Source organism: Melospiza melodia, chromosome 3 (assembly GCF_035770615.1).
Source record: "Melospiza melodia melodia isolate bMelMel2 chromosome 3, bMelMel2.pri, whole genome shotgun sequence".
NCBI lineage: Eukaryota > Metazoa > Chordata > Aves > Passeriformes > Passerellidae > Melospiza > Melospiza melodia.
In genome coordinates, this window is record NC_086196.1 from 111,659,478 (window position 1) to 111,682,209 (window position 22,732).

A 22,732-nucleotide genomic window follows, 5' to 3' on the forward strand; every position below is an offset into this window, starting at 1 on the left:
GGTGCTCTTGAACCTGGGATAGGATGGGCCTCTGGATCTGTTTTCAGATGCATCCTCAGTGTGTGTTCTCTTCACAGTGTTGTGAGTTAAAACACCTCACAGCCCAGGGAATCGCAGAGCACCTGGGACTCAGATCCTGAAGCCATTCCTCTTCCCAGTTTGGGTATGTACTGTTTATCAGGATTCTAAAATTATAGGTAATTCCAACTGATAGATAATTTGATGGCTCATCTCTGTTGGTTGCATAATGAAGCACAAGAGGCAAAGATACTCCACAGAGTTAAGATCGATGTGTTAGACCAGTAAGCAGAATGAAGTCCAATAATGGACTACTCAATATTCCATGCAAAATTTCCTGTAGCAAGGTGGATTTTGGGTTTGGGATTTGTGGTGTGGTTTTTTGGGGGTTTTTGGGGGTTTGGTTTTTTTGGGTGGTTTTTTGTTTGGTTTTTGGTTTTTTTTGTTTTTTTTTGTTTTTTTTTTTTTTTTTTTTGTTTGGTTTGGGTTTTTTGGGTTTGTTTTTTTTTTTTTTTTCCTATAGCTTAAAGTATAATTCTTTCATACACACTAAATTTAAATGCAAGACCTTTTTTCTTCTTTGTGTATATAGGAAAAATGCTTGCAGTTAACCCATTCCCAGTGGGACTCCTGCATGTGCTTTTTCCTGGCTTTGAGCCTCATTGTGAAAACCGTCCAGACCTCTTCTAAATGCAAGAAATATTTGTAGCTACAGTTTATGGTTTGAAATGAACCATAAATTACCGCCCAGCTGGATTTATTGGAGCTGATTTGGGTTTGTGTGATTCTCACTCAGTATTTTTCTGGCTGCATTGTTTCTCCAGGTGTAGGAACCAATGGAGTTTCTGGAGGGCTGTGCACGGATCTGAGAGGTCCAAGTCCAACAAGGCCAAAGACTGGAAGAGCTTAGCACAAGGTACCTTTATTTCCACACCCTGTTGGCCCTGAGCATCCTTGCTGCTGGCCACACCACAATGGGTTAGCTCCTGCCAGCTGGTGTCCTGATCTGCCTCCTTCCTCCCGTGTCCTCAGTTCCACTTCCCTTGGGATTGGGATCAGTGGGCAGCAAAGGCTCTTTCCCTGGCAGATCACAGCATGGCTCAGTTTGTGCAGTCCTCCATGCTGGCTGTCCCACAGGATTCCTCACTTCGGGAGAGCCTGCAGTGGCACGCCCTCGGCAGTGCTGGCTTCTGGTGGCACCTTTACTCTGCAAAAAAAAAAAATCACTTTTAAAAATAAAACCCACACCTTCATGCAAACACCTGATGTGCACTCCTTCGCCTTTATGGCTATTAATCAGTAAATGCAAAGATGGAACTTGCTTCTACTATAAAGCAAATAATGCAAGTCCTCTAAAAGGTAAGAGCAATGCAAATCATCAAGCTCCAGGCAGAAGAGAGAAATCACCAGTAAACTGCATTTTCTGTTTCAACTTACTGCTGTTCATTATGAGGTCTCACAATAGAAAATGTGAGCTGAGAAAATAATGAAAAAGACACTGTGAGAGTGCCAAATAGAATTCTACTTGAGTGTTTGGTGATGGACTACACAGAGAACAAGTGGAGCTGTGCTGTGGGAGGGTCACAGACTTGCTGTGCACTGTAGATTGCTTTCATACTCTATAGTTTACGTGCCTCTCACTTCTATAAATGCTGCATTTCAGTGCCATAAACCACATTAAAAACCCTGACCCACAGCTGTGCTTCCTCCTTGGCTCTTCAGGGACTTGACAAGGGTTGGGAGCAGAACTGGACTTTGCCTTGGTGGCTTCCCTCTGACCCCCTCAGCACAAACGTGTGGATGGCCAGAAAAGCGGGAAGGCCAACAGGCCCACAGGCCAACAACCCAGCTGGGCTGTCCCTTCTTCCGCTGCCGCCCACAGACAGGGAAATTGCAGGCAGCAGAGAGGGATGTCCCCATTCCTCATCAGAATCCATGTGCAGGGCAGGACGGGGGTCACTCACTGTGGCTTCTCCACGTCCTCGATGCCCTCGGGCAGGCGCGCGTTGAGCGTCTCCGGGAGCAGGAAGGCCGTGGCGCCGCTGCACACGGCCACGGCGCAGTATGTCACCTCGGGCAGGGACCGCCACACCTCATCCAGCAGGATCACCAGCGGGGCCAGTGCCCCTCCCAGGCGCGCCAGGAACGACGTGTACCCCATCCCGTTCTGCCTGGAAAGGGGCACACCACCACAGGGGGAAACAGAGGCCTATTTGTGTCATGGCAGGCCTCCGCCCTTTTCCCCTCTGCCATTTTCCCTCTGCCATTTTTTTTCTTTCTTCATATCTTCCTAAAATCATCATCATCTATCCCAGAGATCAACTGTGAGAAAGAAGCTGCAATTCCACACTAAGAATACCTGCTCTAAAGCTGTTTCCACTTTAAATGTCTAACACCCTGAGAGCACTTTCTAATAGTAAGACTAGTGAGTCTTCCAACCTGCTTAAAGGAAATCCAAGTTCCTCCTTCTCCCAGGTATTTCTAGGCAGGTGGCATAGACTAGAGATACCTGTGAGCATTTTTGGTCCAAGGAAGGAGCCCTTGGAGAGGAGACCAGAAATTAAGACCTAATTTTGAGGGGATGGGTGGCATTTCACACTCATGACAAGGATCCCAGGACCTGCTTGCACATATACAGAACAAGTACTGCAGAAGGAACCAACAATTTTGTAAGGAACCAACAATTTTGTCTTTGCCAATGTCTTTGAGCATGAAAGATATAAACTGATCTGGGATAAGAAATGGCAGACCAGTGTGACTGTTTTGTTTAAATGTGAATCTTTCCCCATATACAACAGACCTTTGAAAGCTAAAGGACTAAATAGCAGAGGAGGGTACTCTGGGCAGGAAGGGACAGAAGTGAAGTAGCCCACAAGGCCTGCTGTCATTCATGAGCTTTTTTTCAGACTTCCACAAAGAAATCAGTGAGGTGATGCCCTCCACCAGACTTAGCTATATCCCCACCTATGCAATCTGGTGTTATGTTACCATTTTCCAGGTATGTCAAATAAGTTCTGTTTTTCCTCCTGAAAGGCTGGCTAATGGCTGCTTTAATATCATCCAATGTCCAAAAGACTCTCAAACATGTGGTAGTATGTGTCCCATGTAAAATTTTGTATTTCAAGTTATTATTTCAGGTTCTTTTAACAGTCCCTGACAGATTATAACAGGGAACAAAGACATTACTAAGCACAGGTGCTTTATGGAGTGCAAAGATATTCCCACACAAAATACTACTCACCTTTCCATTCATCTTCCTGTCAGCACAACCTAACCACCCACAACCCAGGTGAAAGAAAGGGTGGCTTTCTGTCTCCCTCTTGTGAGTATATTAAATCCCTAGAACCTAATAGTTCCAGAGGAAAGCGGCAAGTGCTGCGTGGTGGTCACCAGCACATCCTGCTGTGCTGATGGCCTGAGCAGCCCAGCCAGGCCCTGGGGGTGTGCTCAGCTGGGTGGCATCTCTTACCTCAGAATGGTGGGGTAGAGCTCTGAGGTGTACAGGAAGACGGTGGTGAAGGCAGCTTCTGAGCAACCCTTGCCCAAAACAGCCACTACTGAACGCAGGGAGCTGAAGGCTGGCGGGAAGGAAAGGCATTTATGGCAGTGAGCTGCCTCTGGGAAGGAACTTCCAGGTCTAAGAAGGGAGAAGGTTCAGTGCTCCCACTCACAAAACAGGGAGGTTCATAGCCCTGGAGCTGCTGTCTCCAAAGGTCTGCAGGTTTAGTAAGTGTCTCAGACATCTTTTATGAAAAATCCTTTCCTTAGGATTTTTCCTCCTGAGAAGCTGAGAGGCCACAGGAACAAAATGTAAACAATGATTATCGGCTGCTGTGGAATGCAACAGGTGGATCTGTGATTGGCCCATGCTGGATGTTTGTAATTAATGGCCAATCAAAGCCCAGCTGGCTCAGACAGAGAGTCTGAGACAGCTGCCTTTGTTATCATTCTTTCCTTTTCTATTCTTAGCTGGCCTTCTGATGAAACCTTTTCTTCTATTCTTTTAGTATCATTTTAATGTAATTTATATAATAAAATAATAAATGAAGACTTCTGAAACATGGAATCAGATCCTCGCCTGTTCCCCAATCCGAAAACCCCTGTGAACATGGTCACGAGTAAATATTGGCCCAAGTGGGAGCTGAACTGATGACAGGATAGGTCCTGATGACAGGATAGGTCCTTTGTCCAGTTCCCATTGGACAAAGTCTCTAATTAAGATAGGCACTGTGCCTTGTCATAGCTGGACCCTTCAGCAGTCACAAAACCATCTGCTGTGACAGATTTTGGGGTTAGCCCACATCAGTGACCTTGTCTCGTGGACACCCTTCAGGTGGAGGACTTGTCTACAAAGAATTGCCTGTGGCCAAATCCCCGGCTCTCCTTCTTCAGCACTGCCCCAAATGGACCCCCTCCCCCTTTAGCAAGTCCTGTGTAGAGTAGAAGAGCCTCTCACACTTGGGAATGAGGATGTTGGCTCCTATGCAGACCCCGGCCAGGATGAGCGTCCACGCCTGGCTCTGCCGCCGGCCGATTCGGTTCACCAGCACGTACATGGCCATCTTGGCAGGAATCTCAATGACACCAAAGACAAACTGGGAGAGATAGATGCTGAGCCCAAAGCCAGTTAGGTTCATGCTCAAGCCGTAGTAAGAGAAGGCAACACCAAACCTGCAAGGAGTGGATGGAGATGGGACTGAGGGAAATCCCTCTGGGAGCTGCAGGATGAATTCCCCCTGGGCAGTGACACTGCTTACCACACCACACCAGAACACACAGAGATCTTCCTCAGGACTGGGGTCCTGAACAAGCTGATGTAGGAGTAACTCCCTCCCATGTTTTTGTCTGTTGCCATCCTTGTGAGGGCCTGGCAGAGATGGAAAGAAGGAAATAGCTCAGCTGCTGTTCTGTTAGGATGCAGACATGAAACCCCAGACAGGCTGGGGACTTTGCCCTTCCCAGCTTCAGATCCACCTTGGATTTTCCATACATTCCCTTTGTAGAGCCATTCTCTGAGCGTACATTTTCAGAGTCATGTTTTCCTACAACTTTAAAGGTTGCCTGCTATTTTAGACCTCTCTTTCTTCCCAAGGTTTCTTCTTCCCTCTCACCTACATGCCCCATGTAGCAGAGAGGTCTGTAGAGAAATGGCAGATGGAAAAGTCAGCGTTGGCCAGTTCCATCCTCTTCCCCATGTGGCTGCCTGCTGTTGTATGAAAAGCTAGCAGCGAGCTTCATGCTTTGTTCTTAGGAGTGCATTCATTTAAAGGGTAATTATTTATCCATCTACTTATATAAGTACAGAAAACCTTAAAAGTCAAGCACTGAGAAGAAGTTCTTCTTCACTGCCTGTGAAGAAGAAGAGACTGCTTGTCCAAAAGGCTTTTTGGCAATTGATTGAGGAGTAAGGACCCACAGAGTTAATAAGTTCTACTCACTGTGTATTTACTCCACTGTACAGTCCACTGAGGCCTCTTGCCATGGCAAAAACAAGTGGAAAGACACTCCGCCTAATGCATGGGATTCCTGGCCTTATGGGAGCTGAGCTGGAGCTTTATCTTTAGGAGTGAATTTCTGCTTTCTAGAGGAAAATGCCCACAGTGCCCCACAGACCACACTGCAGGCTGAGCATTGCTCCAGGTATCAAACAGAAGTAAAACACAGAGAGACGAAGTGGGAGAACAAGAACGTGTGTCTGGATCTCCAGTTCCTTACCTCTGGTGAGACAGCAAAGTCTTTCCTTCCATTCATTCTTGCACATCTGAGCAGGTGCCTGTGGGCTTGCTTCACTTTGCCCTTGGCTATGAGCCACCTGGCAGACTCTGGGACCCACCTGCAGGGGCAAGGAGAGGAGACTGTTCCTCTTGGAGCTGCCTGTTCTCCACCCCACATCCATGGCTCTGGCATCTTCTCCATGAGAATTCCACCTAAACATAACAACTCTGGTGCATGGGAGGAGTAAGGGGGCACACTTTTGACAGATACAGGCTCTTCTACCCCTAGAGGCTGAACTGGCTGAAGTTTCAAACTCTTACCAATTAAAACTGGCCCCAGGGAATTTTTATTTACATATTTGTGCTTCCTGGGACTCTTTAAGCTTTGAAATTGTCAGCTATTAAAAACCACAATATAGAAAGGATTCAGTGAGCTCTGTACATGCTTTGTTATTAGCTAAAATGATTTGGTTTTCACAATAATCAAAGCCTTCTGCACACTGGAGCCTCCCACTAGAATGGTCCCAGACCAGATCCCTACAATCCAGTGTTTGTGATTCATGTGCCCTAAATCAGATCACAGAAAAACTAATGAGCAACTGTTGTCACTATTCAAGCAGGAATTGAAAATGCTGTGTTGAGCAAAAAATGTTTGGAGAATTGGTCGTGTTGAAAGTTTTCATCTCCTTCCCACAGGCTTACAACCTTGGGAAATGTAAAGAAGGAAAGATGGCATTTTGCACTCATTGCCACTGCCTCTAGAGAGTAATACCATGTCTTTTGGCTGTCTGCTGTTTCCACTGAGTTCTGACATTGTGTCAATAATATCTACAGAGTGCTAAATTAGATTTTAATTCCATACTTCAGAGACTTTCAATTTTCTGCAATCACTGACCTTATGGGTGCTTGAAGACTAGAGTATAATTTGGAGAACTAATGTCCATAAAAGATAGTAACATAAGAAGAAAAATCAAATGGTTATGATGAAAAGGGTGGGGGGTCCAAATGCATCTGTGAATTTCAGCACTTCCAAGAACTCATTTTTTTAATGGCTGGCTGTCCTAGAAAAAGAGCAAAACAACTTGAACTAAAAAAGTCAGCAGGACACGTATTTTAGTTGTGCTGGACTTGATCAGTGAAATACCAGAAGTTACTCTTTAGACTGTCAATGAATCAACTCTGTATTCTAATTTGTATTACTACACAGGGAAATAATAAAAAAAAAAACCCAAAGAAGATGAAAAAATTAAAGTTTCTTTGATTAATTGAACCATATCCCATTTTAAGGCTTAGGAGATGTCAGGTATTCTTAAATAAGGCTACAGGGGGGAATTTGCCCATAGAAAGCAGGTGCATTTGGCCCATCAGGATGGTTGCACACCTGAGGAAAGCCTTGGGAAGTGCAGAGATAAATGAACTTTACCTAGCCTGAAGGTGTCAGTGGCTTTCATGGAAAATTTGGTATCCTTCCCAGTGGGGTGGGGACAGAGAACGGATAAATGTTTTATCTTGAGTGTACTAAGGATTAAAGCCTGGATCTGGTTGAGTGTTCCTTTATTGGAATGTCTTTTCTTTACTCTGAGCCATGTCTGACAGAGCTGGCAGCACCAAATCCTGCTTCCACCTGTCATCCTAATGCCTCAGCCTCATTCCTGCCTCCTCCTTGTCCCCAAAACTGGGATGTAACCTTGGGAGAGACAAAACCCAGGCCACTCTGTTGGGAAGGATGAAGGTTTGACAAGAAAGTCCCACAGATATGTATGCTTGGCAGAAAGATTTTTGAATGTAGAGTCTGATGAAGGAATGGAGATGGAAGCAAGTTTTGATACAGAAGAAAAGAATTGCTGAGCCAGTCTTACTGGATAACCAAGGAGGCAAAGGGTGTGTTAGTTAGAAGGGTTTTTTATGATTTAGAGGAAAGGATAAACTTCAAACAAGAAGATGTTTTTACCAAGCAGAAAGATAGCACAGGCAAACAAGTCAGCAAATGTTGCAAGTAGAAAAAAGGTCTCAGAATTTTGTACTGCAAGAAAATTGAAAAACAACTTCTAGCTTAAACTGTAATGTACTAACTTTTAGTGATTAGAGAACAGTAACATGAATATGGTAATTACAGCAGTGATGATAGGCTATAGATAAAAGTGAAGGTATAGATTGGTTCTACTGTATTAAGATGCTCAGCAAAGGAAAGTATATAATGCAATGTAACCTAAACTCAGGGTCTCCAGGGCTGCCTGCAGCTGGAGCTGACAGTTGTAGGCACAGCTCTGTCACCCACAACCTTGGACTGCTGTAACTCTTGGATGGAATAAACTGCATTTTGGAGAGGCCCTGGAGTCCCACATCCCTCATTTAAGCTCTCACGCCCCTCGAGTTTTCCAGAACTGCCACACTTGGGCAATCCAGGTACAGGACCCAGATGAATCCTGCTCATCCTGAGGGGCTCCTGAACGCCTCCTAGGACCCACAGAGGAGGCAAATCCCAGTGTGCTTCCTTCTGGTGGCTGCACTCACCACAGGCAGACGATGCTCAGGAGGCAGGGAGCTGTCACAGCCACCAGCAGCCAGTGCCACTCCCTCACCAGGTAGGCTGCCAGGGCCAGCAGCATGTTCCCCACGCTCCAGAAGATGCTGCTCAGGATCCCGGTGAAGGTGCGGTGCTGGACATCCACCCACTCCATCCCTGCAAGAGAGGGGCACCATCCAGCTGGGACATGCAGGACTTCTCCAGGCAGGGAAGGCATGAAGGAGTTTTTAACAAGGGCAGAACAAGGGAATATCCCTGCTCTGCTCCTTCACAAAGTTCCACTGTTTGGCTGATATTTGGAATACTGAAATATTCAGCCGCAGCACTTAGGCTGTTGCAAAGCTGTCAGCCACTAAAATAAAACTTCAGGGAAAGAAATACTGGGCATGTGTTAAGGAACAGTGCTAAAACCACTCTTGGTGATATTTTTTTTATCCCATTCAATAGCATTCACTTGGTCTTCTTCATCAACCCGATTTTTTTTTCCCCCTAGCCATCTTGCTTGCACAGTTTCCCATTTCTCTCTCATTATTCCCATTTCCACTCATTACTTCAGATTAAAGAAATAGATTGGGAAGAATTGTTGTTCACATGGAGCCCACCCAGAGCAGACAGCAGCAGAAGTGTAAAACCAGCTGGGGGTCTCCTTGTTTGTGTGTGTGAACCAAAAGCCAGTTTTCCTCTGAAGGTTTGGACCTCTAACAATCAGAAATGCCCCTTCCAAGCTCTACTATGACTTGCAGGAATCAATCTTTATAGCAATAAACAAACACAGCAGCCCTTGGGATTTGTCAGGTCTTGTGTGGGCTTTTCCAATGCTGGAGCCATCATAACCTGATTTTGACTAGATCTGCAAAAATCCTGGAAATTTCTGCTGCAACTGTTAATTGTTCTTGGGTGCAACACTTTTTGCCCAGTATGGCCCAACTGTATCTACAAAACTATCCATTTTGTAGATATCCTGATTTACTGGATATCTACAAAATATTTACTGGATATCCTGAAATCTGGAGCTTGTTTTTTATTATGTAGTTACCTAAATTCTTCAGCTTCAGTTTTGCGTAGCTCTGTGTGATTTGTAAAAATTTTTTTGGTAGCTCTTCTCACTGTAAAATACAAATTGGCAGCTTAAGAAAACTTGAAACTGGGGAAGTAGAAACACCCTGTAAATGACACAGCATCTCTTGTGCTGAGGACAGGGCAATGCTGGATTGTCCTAACAGTGCTTGAAAGGTGAGAACTTTGTATGAGTGGAAAGGGGAAGAGACTTTGTAGCGTGGCTTTGATTGTGTTGCTGATGGTACTTGACAGGAACCATCCACAGAAGTACTGACGAGTGGCTGCTGTATTTTGAGCAGACTGTTAAATATTAATTAGACCAACAGCAAATTGCAATTCTGGGATCCTTGCAAGCGGGAAACCACGCGCGTGGCGATTCCCAGACCCCTGTTCCTGCCTGGCAGAGAATTGCCTCCCCACCCACGGCCTGCCAGGACCCCCACACTCACCCAGAGGCAGGACAATCAGGGACAGGCCACTCAGGGCCACCCCGGTGAGGGTCCGTGTGACGGCCAGCATTGTGTAGGACACGGAGGCGGCGCTCAGCATCCCAAACACCAGGGAGCACAGCAGGGACAGCTGCAGCATGGCCTTCCTTCCAAACCTGCCACGAGCACAGGCTGGGTTACACTGGTTGGAAACCTGGCGTGGGAGCAGGGTTTGAAATGGGCAAAGCAGAGATTGTAGAGGAAAATTAAAGGATGCAGCATGCTGGAGAGGAAAAAAATTGCTCTGGACCAAGCTGGTGCCACAGTGGGGCAATCCCATGCAGATCCCACCCCATAATCTTTGGGAATCTCCAGTGGAAAGACCAGTGCTGCTCAGAACAACAAATCTGGCTCTCCTGGCCCACAGCACCACCAAAAGCAGTGATGCCAGCTCGAAATCCCGTGTTGCTGTCACACCCTGCTCCTTCCAGTGTCAGTGTCCTCTCCCATGGCTTACTCAGCACTGGCCACTGCCACCACTCTCAAGGAGGTGACAGAGCTCTGACACCTTCACCCTGCTCCTTGGAAGGAAAAGGAAGGAATCCCATTGTCTGCCCACATGTGCAAATGGCCCTGAAATCCTAAGGGGTTTCTGAGGAATCTGCCAGGTTGTTGTTCCCCTGGGGTTCCCTTTCCCTGTTATCCGGAGTCCTGTGTGGAGAGTGTGGAGAAATACAGAACATCAAATGCACACAAATGCAATATAAATGTATATAAACACACAGACACACACTCTCACAGACAGAGAAATATGTCTGCATGTGTTTCTGCACAACCTATGAAAATGTAATAATCCAAATGGAGCACAAGGTGTCGGTCTCCTGATGAACATCAGCACAGCATGCTAGGAAAGCTGAGGCTCAAGCAGCAGCAGTAGATTCAGCCTGCCTGCAGGTGATGTGCAGCCCACAAGGACTGAAATCTTGCTCTGATCCTGGCATTAGGGCTCTCCCAGTGCCCCCCTGAGAAGGATGGTGCAGGAACAATTGCTCCAGGGGAAAAAGTGGCATTGCCAGGACATAATGCCACAGTAACATTCCCAAAAATAATCAAAAATTACTTCATTCAGCAGGTGATAAATGAACCTACAGGCAAACCCCCCCAATTTGTGGCTTGGGTACGCGGAGTTTGCTGGATCTGCTTTGAAATTTAAGCTGGGACAGTTTGTAAAAGACACTTTGATGCACCTGGGTCAGAACAGGAAGCACCAGAAACCCCCCAGAGCTGGATCCAGTTTCCAATGGGGAACTGCCCAAGAAAGAAAATACATTTTGTAAATGAAGATTTTTCCTTGAAAATACAGTAAGGAGGGTATAAAACCCATATTATTCCCTACAAGAGTCAAGGCAGCTATTTAAGGAACCATTACTAAACTCTTAGCAAAAGGAAAACCAAGATATAGGGAGGCTGCTAGAAATAATGCCATTAAAATTGTCTTCAAAGAGAGTGGTAGGAAAGCACAACTTCTGAAAGACTGTAGAAAATACAATAAAAGGAGCAGACTGCAGAAGCATAAAAATTAATAAAAAAGCCATTTTCATCAATAACCCCCAATCTGGAAGTCTGCCAAAGCATTATTGAACCAATTCAGTACAAGGACAAGGTAGAAAAGGAGTGTTTGGAGAAGAGCAGACAATAACAGAAACAATAAATATGTTATATATATATTGTTTCTGTTATTATTTCTGTTATACATATTGTGTATATATATATATACTATATATATACTATATATATATACACTATATATACACTATATATATATATATATATATGTATTTTTGCATACATTTGTTCACAGTGAAGGTTTTTGGATGCTTTACCTGGGTCAAATTTGTCACTGGAGTAGATCTCAAATCCAAATATCTGTGATGGCTTACAAAAAACCTGAACCTGAACAGCAGCAAAATGCCAGATGGTTTTCCCCCTGGAGCACCAGAGATGAAACCTCTGCCTCACTGTTAGCACAAAGAAGTGGGATCTCATCTCTGTCAGAGAAAAGGAGGGTTGCTAATGGGAGGTCAGCTTTAAAGAGATGATAGGGGAGATGTGGGGGGGTGATATCTGAGGTTTAACCTAATGATCCTTAATTTTCCCCTTGCTTCCCTAACCACTGATCACTGCTGTGTGGATGCTTGCCCAGAGCAAAATTGTGTTTTGCTGTATAATGCCAAAATCTTCCTGCTGAGTAGCTGTGGTCAGCTCAGAGCCTCAATTTGAAGTGAGAGGTTTGAATTGTTTCTCTGTTTTAGATTGATGTGCCCTGATTGTCTCATCCAGTCACAGTCCTCTAACTCCTTCTGCAAAGCCTCCAGCCTCTGACCTCATCTCTGCCAGGCTCAGCATCCCCTCCCCACTTGCTCCCTTCCCAGATTATTTATGAATGCACTGAAAAGCACAAAATTCCAAGCACAGGCTGCTCCCCTGTCATCATGGAGCACTTGCATTTCCTCTCTTTTACTAATTCAGTCATGCTGAGACCTTCCTTCTCACCCTGGGGCAGCTCAGTTTCTGCAGGAGTGTTTGATGAGGAGGCTGAGATGGTGTCTCCTCTGCTCACACACCTGTTGATCCATGCAAAGAAATCCTGCACATTTTTAAGGCTTGGATCTTTTGGAAAACCCAGCTGATTCTTCGCTGGTGCTTCCCACCTCCCCCTGAGGCCCTGGGTCCATCTTTCAGAGGAGTTTCTGCCAATTTGCCTGGTGCAGACAGAGGTCAGGCTGCCTGGCACTCCTGAGAGCTTATTTGGACACCAGTTAAAAGCTTTTCTATCCCCAGGATGCTGCAGGGCTCCAGGACAATGTCTCCTTACTCCTGGCATTTAACTGGAATCCCTCTGGTGTTTTCCTCTCTGCCTTCTTCTGTCAGCTCATTCAAAGCTCCAGCTCCAGCACCTGCCTCTACACATTCTCCCACTGTGAGCACAGACTTATTTATGTCTCACACTACAGCCTATTTATTTCCAGATGCTCCTTTTATGCCTTGATCCTCTGCTGGCTCTTCCCCCTCACAATCCATTTGTGAAACAAATTACTTTTCATTTTGTGCTACCTTGTGTTATCTTATTTTCTGCCATATTTTGTCCTGCTCCTTTTCTCAGTTCTGATTCTCTCCCCCTCTAGCTGTGCTATAAAACTACTGTGGTTACAAAGCCAAGGCACACAGTTTGAAAATCATGCAGGTGCCTTGGGTCCTTGTACAAGCACAGCCAGGTACCCACAGGTAAAGATATGGATGTAAAAATTCCCATCTGCAGCGCTGTGAAAAATGCATGTATTTTATGATTGGCTTTTCACAAATATTAAAATGAATATTATATGTGTTGTGTTAGAAAGTAATGCTGTATTCATTCTCTTAAGCACTGTGTTCAATAGAGTTTTAGGTTATAAAAAATGTTAAAATAGAAACTATGCTATGTAGGATACTTTTGTTTAAGAAAGGACTCACAGTGAGATAGGACCCAGAGGAAACTTCAGTCTTTCAGAGGAAAAGAATTTATTGCTCCCTTATCAGAAGAAATGAACTTCTTCCTGCCTCGAAGGCACTGTCAGGATTGAGAGGAGGAAGCTGACACTGCCCAGACAGAATCCTGTGTTTGAATGGAATTTATGCATCATGTATGAGGTGTATGAATATGCAACAGGCTGTTGCTTTTAAGGGTTAATCCTCTGTTAACGTGGGTCCTTTTTCAGGCTTGTGCTGCCCAGAAAAAGGTACCCGGAATGTCCCTAACTCTTTGTATTTATTGTCACATATTGTCCTAATTCAATTTGTCCAAATTATTACTCTAATTGTATTATTATTTTTATATAACCATTTTATTACTATTAAACTTTTAAAATTTTAAAAATGAGTGATTGGCGTTTTTAACAAGCACTAAAGTCTCTGGGTCCTTCACACTTCAGGTTCCCCTCTGCAGTGATTCTGCAGCTTGCTGTACTCTAATTCCTCCCAGAGGAAGGAAATCAGGAAGCAATTTCCCAATAATGAATAATGTACAGAGAACAGCACATCCCAATTGCGTGCCTGGACTCTGTGTCCTCTGATGGGTTTCCTGGTTTTTGCTGCTTCCAAAAATATTTGGTTTCTTATCTGATGCCCTTTCTAGGTTATTACTTGGATTTATTTTTCAGGTTTATGTTGTCATATCCTAACATTTAACCAGAGAGAGCAGCTTTGTTTCTATTTCCTTCATTGCTTTATCTCTTCCTTAAGGAATAAATACCTCCCTGCTTGAAAAAAATATCCTTTACCCTGATTCTCTAGGAATGACAGAGTCAGATTTTGCTTGCTGGAAACTTGTCACAGACATCTTTTATGTAAAATCTTTTCCTTAGGATTTTTCCTCCTGAGAAGCTGAGAGGCCTCAGGAACAAAATGTAAACAATGATTATCTGCTGCTGTAGAATGCAACAGGTGCATCTGTGATTAGCCTATGTTGGTTGTTTATAATTAATAGCTAATCACAGTGAGCTGGACAGAGTCCGAGATACAAGCCTTTGTAATCCTTCTTTCCTATTCTATTCTTAGCTGGCCTTCTGATGAAACATTTTCTTCTATTCTTTTAGTATAGTTTTAATGTAATATATATAATAAAATAATAAATCAAGCCTTCTGAAACATGGAGTCAGATCCTCATCTCTTCCCTCATGCCAAGACCCCTGTGAACACCGTCACAGAAACTCTTTTGAGCTATGGCAAGAAATTCCTCTGAGCCCCTCACTTGGGTGTTATTAGCCAGTTTGAGTATAATTTTCAAGGAGTTAATTTGTGATTAATTTGCAAGGAGTTCACTCTTTTAGCCTTTTTGTCCAGCTTTCTATCAATCAGCTCACTCCATTTTTAGACTGAAACTGGTCTGGCAGACTGAATTTTTTTTGGTTTTTGTTTTTTTATTGCTCCTGCAGCACTTCTGCCCACAGTCACCAGTGCATCTGCCTCCTGCCCAAGGCCAGAGCTGCTTCTGTGATCCAGGATGCATTTTGTGGCTCACTGATCCAGGAAGAGTTTACTCCCTTGGATCCAATTTCCCAGTGAGAGGCTGGATCTCCCTTTGCAGTTGCCTTTTGTCCTTCCCCCGCCCCTCTGGCTGATTGCTGGAGGTGGCATGTGTGTGGAATTCTTTCTGTGAAGCCAAGGCCCTGAGGAGCAGCCTGGGAGGGCTCAAACCTGTCGGAGAGGTCCCCGAACACCATGGCCCCCACGGTGACGCCGATGAAGAAGAAGGTTGCTGTCGCCTGGTTCAGCCCACGCTGCTCACACACGAGGTCCCACTGAAACACAAGGCCAAAATGACACTTTAGTGCCCAGCCCAGCCCCTGCTGCCTTCTCACACTCCTTCATTCCACTGCATCGTGCAGTTTGTGTCTGCTGAGTCTGATGGACCGGTGGGATCCTGCACTAAACTGCACATCAGACAGTGCCAGGATCCGGTGTCGCAGACATCTTCTCATGAAAATGCTTTCCTTGGATTTTTTCCTCCTGAGAAGCCTCAGGAACAAAATGTAAACAATGGTTATCTGCTGCTGTGGAATGCAACAGGTGGATCTGTGATTGGTCTCATGTGGTTGTTTGTAATTAATGGCTAATCATGGCACAGCTGGCTCCAACAGAGAGTCTGGGACAGCTGCCTTTGTTATTCATTCCTTTCTATTCTTAGCTTAGCTAGCCTTCTGAGGAGAACCTTTTCTTCCATTCTTTTAGTATAGTTTTAATGTAATATATATCATAAAATAATAAATCAGCCTTCTGAAACATGGAGTCAAATCCTCATCTCTTCCCTCAACCTGAGACCCCTGTGAACACGGTCACAGTCCTGGAAAATGGAAAGCTGAATCTTACAAAAGTCCCAGTTATCCATCCCCACTGTGACAGCCTCTCTGTGAACGCTTCATGGAATCACAGAACCGTAGAGGATGCTGAGTTGGAAGGGACCCATCAGGGCATCGAGTCCAACTCCTGGCCCTGCACAGGACACTCCAAAAGTCACCCCAAGTGCCTGAGATTTTTGTCCAAATGCTTCTGGAGCTCTGTCACTCTGGTGCTGTGACCACTGCCCTGGGGAGCCTGTTCCAGTGCCCAGCCACCCTCTGGGTGTAGAACTTTTCTCTGATATCCAAACTAAACCTCCCCTGACTCAACTTCAGCCCATTCCCATGGGTTCTGTCACTGCTCACCACTGAGAAAAGAGCAGTGTCTGCCCCTCCACTTGCTCTTGTGGGGATGTTGAAGACCCCAATGAAGTCTCCCCTCAGTCTCCTCCAGGCTGGACAGACCAAGTGTCCTCAGCCACTCCTCATGTGGCTTCCTCTGCAGGCCCTTCACCATCCTCATGGCTCTCCTTTGAATGCTCTCCAATAGCTGAGTGTCTCTTTTATATTGTGGTGCCCAAAGCTGCCCCCAGGACTCGAGGTGAGGCTGCCCCAGCACAGAGCAGAGCAGATCAGGACAATCCCCTCCTTTGACTGCTTGGTGATGCTGTGCCTGATGCCCCTAGGACAGAGCTGGGCATCAGAAAACTTTCCTGGGTGCCACACACAGAGAGTTCCCCATTTTCCTCTCCTGACCTCTGCCAGACCTGCCCAGGTGCAAGTCTCTCCCCCAGCTCCTCTGTTGTGCCCTGAGGGTGCCCTGGTGAGCTGGGCATTGGCAGGGCAGTCTCATGGCATTGTTGCTGCAGTGAGCTGTCATAGCCAGCCCTCAGTGAGAACTGGGGACAGCTGTGATGATAACCAGTTCCTCTTGTCCTGACCAGTTTCCTTGGAAGATGTCTGTGCAGGGAAGAGGAGGGCAGAGGGGAGGTAAGGTCAAATACTTGCTCTTAATACCAACCCATTGATTTCTTACTGAGAGGTTGGTTTGGACATCCATCCTAATTAAGTTAATGAACATAATTTTACTTTCTCGGAAGTGCAAACATCACAGAATGCAGAGTTAATTTTGTCTGTGTGCAAGTGTGGCAAAATTTAACCATCAACCCACACCTGCAGCCAGCTAGACCTTGAGCAACCTTTCTTGCTACAAGAGCAGAATTCCAAAGAGAGTCCTGGTCCCTTGCAGGGCCTCTGGCCATGGGAGCAGCATCACAAGGCTCCATGTGCAGAGTTTCTCCTTCTAGCCTCTCCCTCAGTACTGCTTCCCATCTCCAGTGCAGAAATGAGGTGCAGACCCCACCCTCACCCCTGTGAGGAGCTGGAGGGGTTGGGTGGTGGGGAGGAAGCAGCAGCTCCTTGTCCCTGCTCCCACTGAGACAACAGCACCATCCTTCTACCCCAGCTGTGCCCCTTTTGCCTGACCAAACTTCCCCTTCCCTGAGACCTTGTGTGGTTTGGGCTGTTTCCCAAGGAAAGTAAAGCATTAACACCCAGAGGTATCACTGCTAGCCCTGGAAAAGTGTTTCAGGAGGTGGGTGGTTAATGTTTGATGGGCAGGGAACCTTCTGCAGGCTCAAGGTTATGGCTGGCTACGAGCTCAGTGGAAGACCCTCAGTGGAGAGAACATTGGATTTGGGAGAGAGATATTGGTGGTAAGGGAAGAGAGGCAGCACAACCCTGGGGAGAAAAAAGAGAAGAGAAGAGAAGAGAAGAGAAGAGAAGAGAAGAGAAGAGAAGAGAAGAGAAGAGAAGAGAAGAGAAGAGAAGAGAAGAGAAGAGAAGAGAAGAGAAGAGAAGAGAAGAGAAGAGAAGAGAAGAGAAGAGAAGAGAAGAGAAGAGAAGAAGGTGAAGATCTGTGAGGAAGGGTGGCCAAGGGAATAGAAGTTATAAAGTGTTTAGAAAACCAAGAAAGGAAATCAAGAGCTCATGTGAAAGCCTGACAGGATGCAATCATGTGCAAATGCCACACAGAGAAAATCTTATATCTGTTTCTTTCCACTGCCATCTGACCCCCTCCCAAATCTCTCAATCATCTGGAGAAATTAGGATGATTATAATGAGAAATGTTGGTATCAACCTAAGCAAGAGGAGATGCTCACAAAAATAATATTAATAAATGTTAGCTCCTATAGTGAGCTTCAGAGAGCTTCCCCCTCCCAGGACATCTTCTCTGAGCAGGTCATGTCCACAATGCACAGATTCCCCTCTCATTCTGTGCACTCAGCAAACTCCTCTCCATCTCCTTCTCTAAAAACACAGAGCTAATTTCAGTTTTGGCTGGATCCCAGGCCAGGAGTTACCTGGGTGGAGATGGTGGAGGTGAACTGAGAGTGGTCATAGACCCATCCGTGCTGGCAGGGCTGGATGATGGATTTGTTCTCTGGCTGCAGAGAGGAGTTGAGCAGCAGGTGGAACTGAGGCTGTGAGAACATCTCACAGGAGCTGAAAGTGCCATCAGGCTTCTGAGGGATGCTGATGAGCAGAACTTCCTCCCTGGTGAGGTTCACAAATGCCTCTCGATGTGGAATTGCACAGTGATGAAAGGGGGTGGCAGCGAGAAAATTGTGCAGCAGGAAATGCATGGGAAGGTTGATCCTTGCGAGGCAGAGGATAGCCAAAATCAAAATCTGGAATCTGCCAAAGCCCCCAATTTCCAGCAAGAGATCCTCAAATTTCATCTTTTTTTCTTGTGGTGTTTGCTCATTCAGAGCAGATAGGTACCAAGGAGCAGCAACATGAAGTTGAAAAGCAGCCTCTGCTCCTGGAGCTCAACTTCCCATGGCTTTTCATACAGCCACCTCTTTGGACTTTGAGACCTTGCTGGAAGGTGTCAAAAGTCACAGTGGAGCTCTTCATTTAGGGCATAGCCAAAGGAATGATCCTGTGAGCCCACATCCCTTGGAAAGGACCCAGCACAGGGCACCTGATCTTCTGGAGTCCTTTCCTGCTGCTGTGGTTTTGGAGAGGGACATCTGCTTTAGGAAGGGAGGCTGTGGGGACACTCTCATTTGTCATGTGCAGGTCCTGCAGCAAACTCTGCCTGCTGTGAGCTGGTCACCAGCCAGACCTGCTGGACTGTGACAGAGGAGGAGCAGGGGTGTCCCACTGGGTCAGGGCATCCAAGGACACCCAGCCTGGCCGCTGAGCACCAGCCAAGTGTGTTTTGGTGTGTTTTGTGTCACACCATGCCCTTGGAGCAGGGAGTGCAGAGAGGCTGCCTGGAAGGGAGATGTGTATCAGAGAGGTGTGTGTGCCCTTTGGGTGGGTAAGGGCCACCTACCTGCTCACCTGTGCCCTGCAAAAAATGGAAAAAGTGAAAAGTCCTTTTCTCCTGGATGCCTGGAAAGGTGTTTTGCTAGGACAAAGGCAAGGAGTTGGTGAGAGCTGCAGTGCTGGCAGGCAGAGAGGCTGCACCTCTCATGCTGGGGGCCACGACACACTCTGCAGGGTCCAGCCCTGGGGACAGAGGTGACAGCCAAAGGAGTGAATGTGCAACAGGGCCACAGGTGCTGCTGCCCCTGCTGCACAGACTGGGGATGAGATTGGGGCAGTAAATTCAAAGCAGGGGGAGAAAGGGCTGACTCTGCCTGGGGACCTTCTCCTGCAAGTGCCCTCACACCTGGGGACACGACATGAGCCTGCTTCCCCTGCAGCAGGTGCTCCAGGCAGACTGGGCCCATGAGAAGGTTGTGTCCTCAGCTCAGGGGGCTGAGAATCACACAGCAAGCAGGAGCAGCACCCTGCAAAGGCCACAACTGAAGAAGCAGAGCAGTGGAGCTGCTGAGAGCTTACTCTAACTTATATCCCATTTTCACCCTCTGTACCCAGTGCATTTTCACCCTCTGTACCTCTCTCCTTGCTGTCTCTGCCCTCCCTCCTCCACCAGCCCTGCACTCCTGAGTGTTGGTAGGTGCTGATGCATCATCTCCAGCCTTTCTCCAAGCTGTGGCCCCAGACATGCTCTGCTTTAAAGCAGCTCCATTCACATGAAAGCAGGGTTGGTTGGTGTTGGGATGCAGGCACAGCAGGGTCTGGGCTCAGGGAATGCTGGAAGTGGAGCTGAGTGCCAGGAGCTGCCTGTCTGCACTGCCCTGCCCTGCAGCCAAGGGCTGGGGACAAGGGGCTGCAGAGCAGCAGGTGGGGATGAGGAGATCCAAAAGAGCTTTTCCAAAAGGGCTCCTGCTGTGGCTGATGGCCCAGACCATGAGTTGCCCAGACAAGAAGTGCTGTGAGGGCACAGAGCAGAATAACACCACGATCTGTGACCTTAGGAGACATTTCCCCCTTTCAGCAGCATACCTGGCCACCCATGTTTCACTAATGTGCTGCTCCAGTGCCATGGAGTGAGCCATCTCAGTGCTCATCCCAGGACAGGCACATAGGAGTGAAGCAGGGACACCAGACAATGCTGTGCCTCCAGGGTTACAGTTTAAGCTGAAGCTGAACTAAAGGACAAATTATTTTTTCATCACCAGTCTTCTGAGAGCAAGGGAGAGAAACTCTAATAGATGTGCTGCTGAATATTTAAACTGCAAAGAGATCCAGCCTCTGCAGTCAGAACTGAGATTATGGATCACTGTTCTGCAGCTCCTGGGGCTCTGCTGCTCCTGCTGCATTCCTTGAAATGTACATTGCTCTGTTTCTTGAACCCAAATGTGCTCCTTTAACCAGTCACCAGCTTCAGTTAATGGCCAACACATGTGCAAGGTCTGTGACTGACTTGACTGAATTAACAACTTGGTTAATTAGAGCTGGCTCAAACAGCTTGGAAACGCCTGTGAGAGCAACCAGACTCCTGTGCTGCTGTCACACACTGCTGAAAGGAAGAGTTTACTTTTTACTTCACACATCTAACACTTCCTGTTGCAATCTTTCTGATCCTTTTCAGGATGCCAGCTACTTGTTGAGAGGGGTGGATTATTAAATTACTTGGTCACTAAGGTGTTAGCTTTTCTGTTTCCAGCAGTAATTTCCTAACACCTTCTATGGAGCTGCAATAGCTTGGATGTTGCAAGGAGTGAAGGAGCCTTTAGCAACTGGAGCCACCCCTCAGGTGTCTCAACAGAGATCTGATCAGTGCTTGCAGGATGGTGCTTCAATGATAATTTTCTATGTTCTCTCCAAATTACACCTCAGTGCCATGAAAATCTGTGTCCATCAGAGCTGGACCTGCTGTTGGAGGGCAGAAGAGTCTCCTTCTCACTGCAGCTCAGTGCAGCCTGCAGGAGGGAGATGTGACACACAGAGGGAGGCTCTAATTTTTTTTCCTCTAATTTGTAAAGGCAGTTTAGGCAGGCAGATGCACAGAGCTGAGGATCCCTGCAGCATCAGTCTGGGCTGCACTGTACTGCAGCAGCGTGTCCAAACACTCCTGGCACCACGTGTGCACACCAGATTGTGTAGCTCAGCTGGAGAAAGAGAAGGTGCAGCCAACAAAGAGGTCCTGGGGTTCCTCTTTGGGGGTCTTTGTTTGGTCATAGAATAAAGGGAGTTAATGCCATTCTGACTTGGTGCCACGTTAGCAAGACTCTGCTTTCCATTGCTTGCAGCTGTCTTGTGTGCAGTTGTTTTACTCATCTGCACAAATGACAACTGCTTTGCAAGTACATGGGGTCTTGTGAAAAAATGCATGTATTTTATGATTGGCTTTTCACAAATATTAAAATGAATATTATATGTGTTGTGTTAGAAAGTAATGTTGTATTAATTCTCTTAAGTAGTGGGTTAAACATAGTTTTAGGTTATAAAGAATGTTAAAATAGAAACCATGCTGTGTAGGATACTTTTTTTAAAGAAAGGACTCGCAGTGAGATAGCAGCCACAGGACACCTAAATCTTTCAGAGAAAAATAATTTATTGCTCCCTTTTTAGAAGAAACAAACTTCTTCCTGCCTCGAAGGCGCTGTCAGGATTCAGAGGAAGAAGCTGACACTGATCAGACAGAATCCTGTGTTTGAATGGAATTTATGCATCATGTATGAGGTGTATGAATATGCAACAGGCTGTTGCTGTTAAGGGTTAATCCTTTGTTAACTGTGTCCTTTTTCGGGCTCGTGTTGCCCAGAAAAAGGTACCCGGACATCCGTAACTCTTTGTATTTATTGTCCCATATTGTCCTAATTCAATTTGTCCAAATTATTATTACTCTAATTGTATTATTATTTTTATATAACCATTTTCTTACTATTAAACTTTAAAAATTTTAAAAACAAGAGATTGCCATTTTTCACAGTCTGGCCAAAGGTTTTTTCCTGACCTGTCAAAAATACAACATTGATTTTTCCTTAGTGTGAAAGGACATGAGCCACCTCCATGTCTTCTACTGTGTGGGATCATGGATCCACAGTCAGCACTTGTATGCTCCCTGCTTCCCCAAAAGATCCTCCAGACCTGTTTCATGGCCTTTCTTCACCTTTCCATATCTTATGGAACTAATTTAGTGTCATTTTCCTCTAACTGGTGCTGTTGGAAAACTGTAGCAAGACAGAGATTCAGCCCAAATTATTTGGCTGCATTTTACAGAGGAAAAGGCAAATCCAAACTCCTCCTTCAGTCAGGGAAAGAAAGACACAGCAGGAACAGGAAGTCCAGACAGGATCACATATTTTCAGGGGTGAGATTCCATCTGATATCCTCTCACTTAGACAGGATAATCCTGTGTGAAGTAAAGCATTGCCAGGGAACTCGAAACAAACCCACTGGTTGAGGGAGCAACATGAGCAGGAAATGATGACCCAGGAGCTGGGAAGACTACAGGACTGCCTCTTCCTGACATAGACTTTTAGGAGCTTTTATGTCCCAGTGTTTATTTTTATCATTTTGGATTCTACACTGGAGTCAAATGTGTTTTCTTTTGGCTATAGGAGAAAGAATAAAATCTGTCATCACAGGAATAACTTTCCAAGGGAGTAGGTTTTTTATTCTTTGCTGCTCCCTCTTCCAGAACCCTCTCCTAAAGCTGGATACTAAACTCTTACCACACACCCCTGGATGTGGTCTGCACACCATAGGCATGAGGTAACTTGAGCATGGTAAAAGGAATGTTGTAAA

At 46.0% G+C, this 22,732-nt stretch overlaps 1 protein-coding gene across 1 annotated transcript; it reads right to left on the bottom strand.

Moving 5' to 3' along the window:
* Positions 1 to 920: 920 nt before the first annotated feature.
* SLC22A7 (solute carrier family 22 member 7) lies at positions 921 to 18,498 on the bottom strand. Its single transcript, XM_063152658.1, has 10 exons — positions 17,983 to 18,498; positions 14,979 to 15,082; positions 9,768 to 9,922; positions 8,247 to 8,415; positions 5,734 to 5,851; positions 4,776 to 4,885; positions 4,475 to 4,689; positions 3,488 to 3,596; positions 1,983 to 2,189; positions 921 to 1,225 (listed from the first exon to the last, which is right to left on the bottom strand). The coding sequence occupies exons 1-10, from the start codon at positions 18,358 to 18,360 to the stop codon at positions 1,162 to 1,164; spliced, it is 1,629 nt and encodes a 542-aa protein (XP_063008728.1). The 5' UTR covers positions 18,361 to 18,498; the 3' UTR covers positions 921 to 1,161.
* Positions 18,499 to 22,732: the final 4,234 nt, after the last annotated feature.

Coding starts and splice junctions, on each gene's coding strand:
- SLC22A7 (XM_063152658.1), bottom strand. CDS start 18,360: ATGAAATTTGAGGATCTCTTGCTGGAAATTGGGGGCTTTGGCAGATTC. Junction 9,923..14,978: donor TTCGGGGACCTCTCCGACAG/GTTTGAGCCCTC, acceptor TGCTCGTGGCAG/GTTTGGAAGGAAGGCCATGC. Junction 3,597..4,474: donor CAACATCCTCATTCCCAAGT/GTGAGAGGCTCT, acceptor CCTTCCCGCCAG/CCTTCAGCTCCCTGCGTTCA.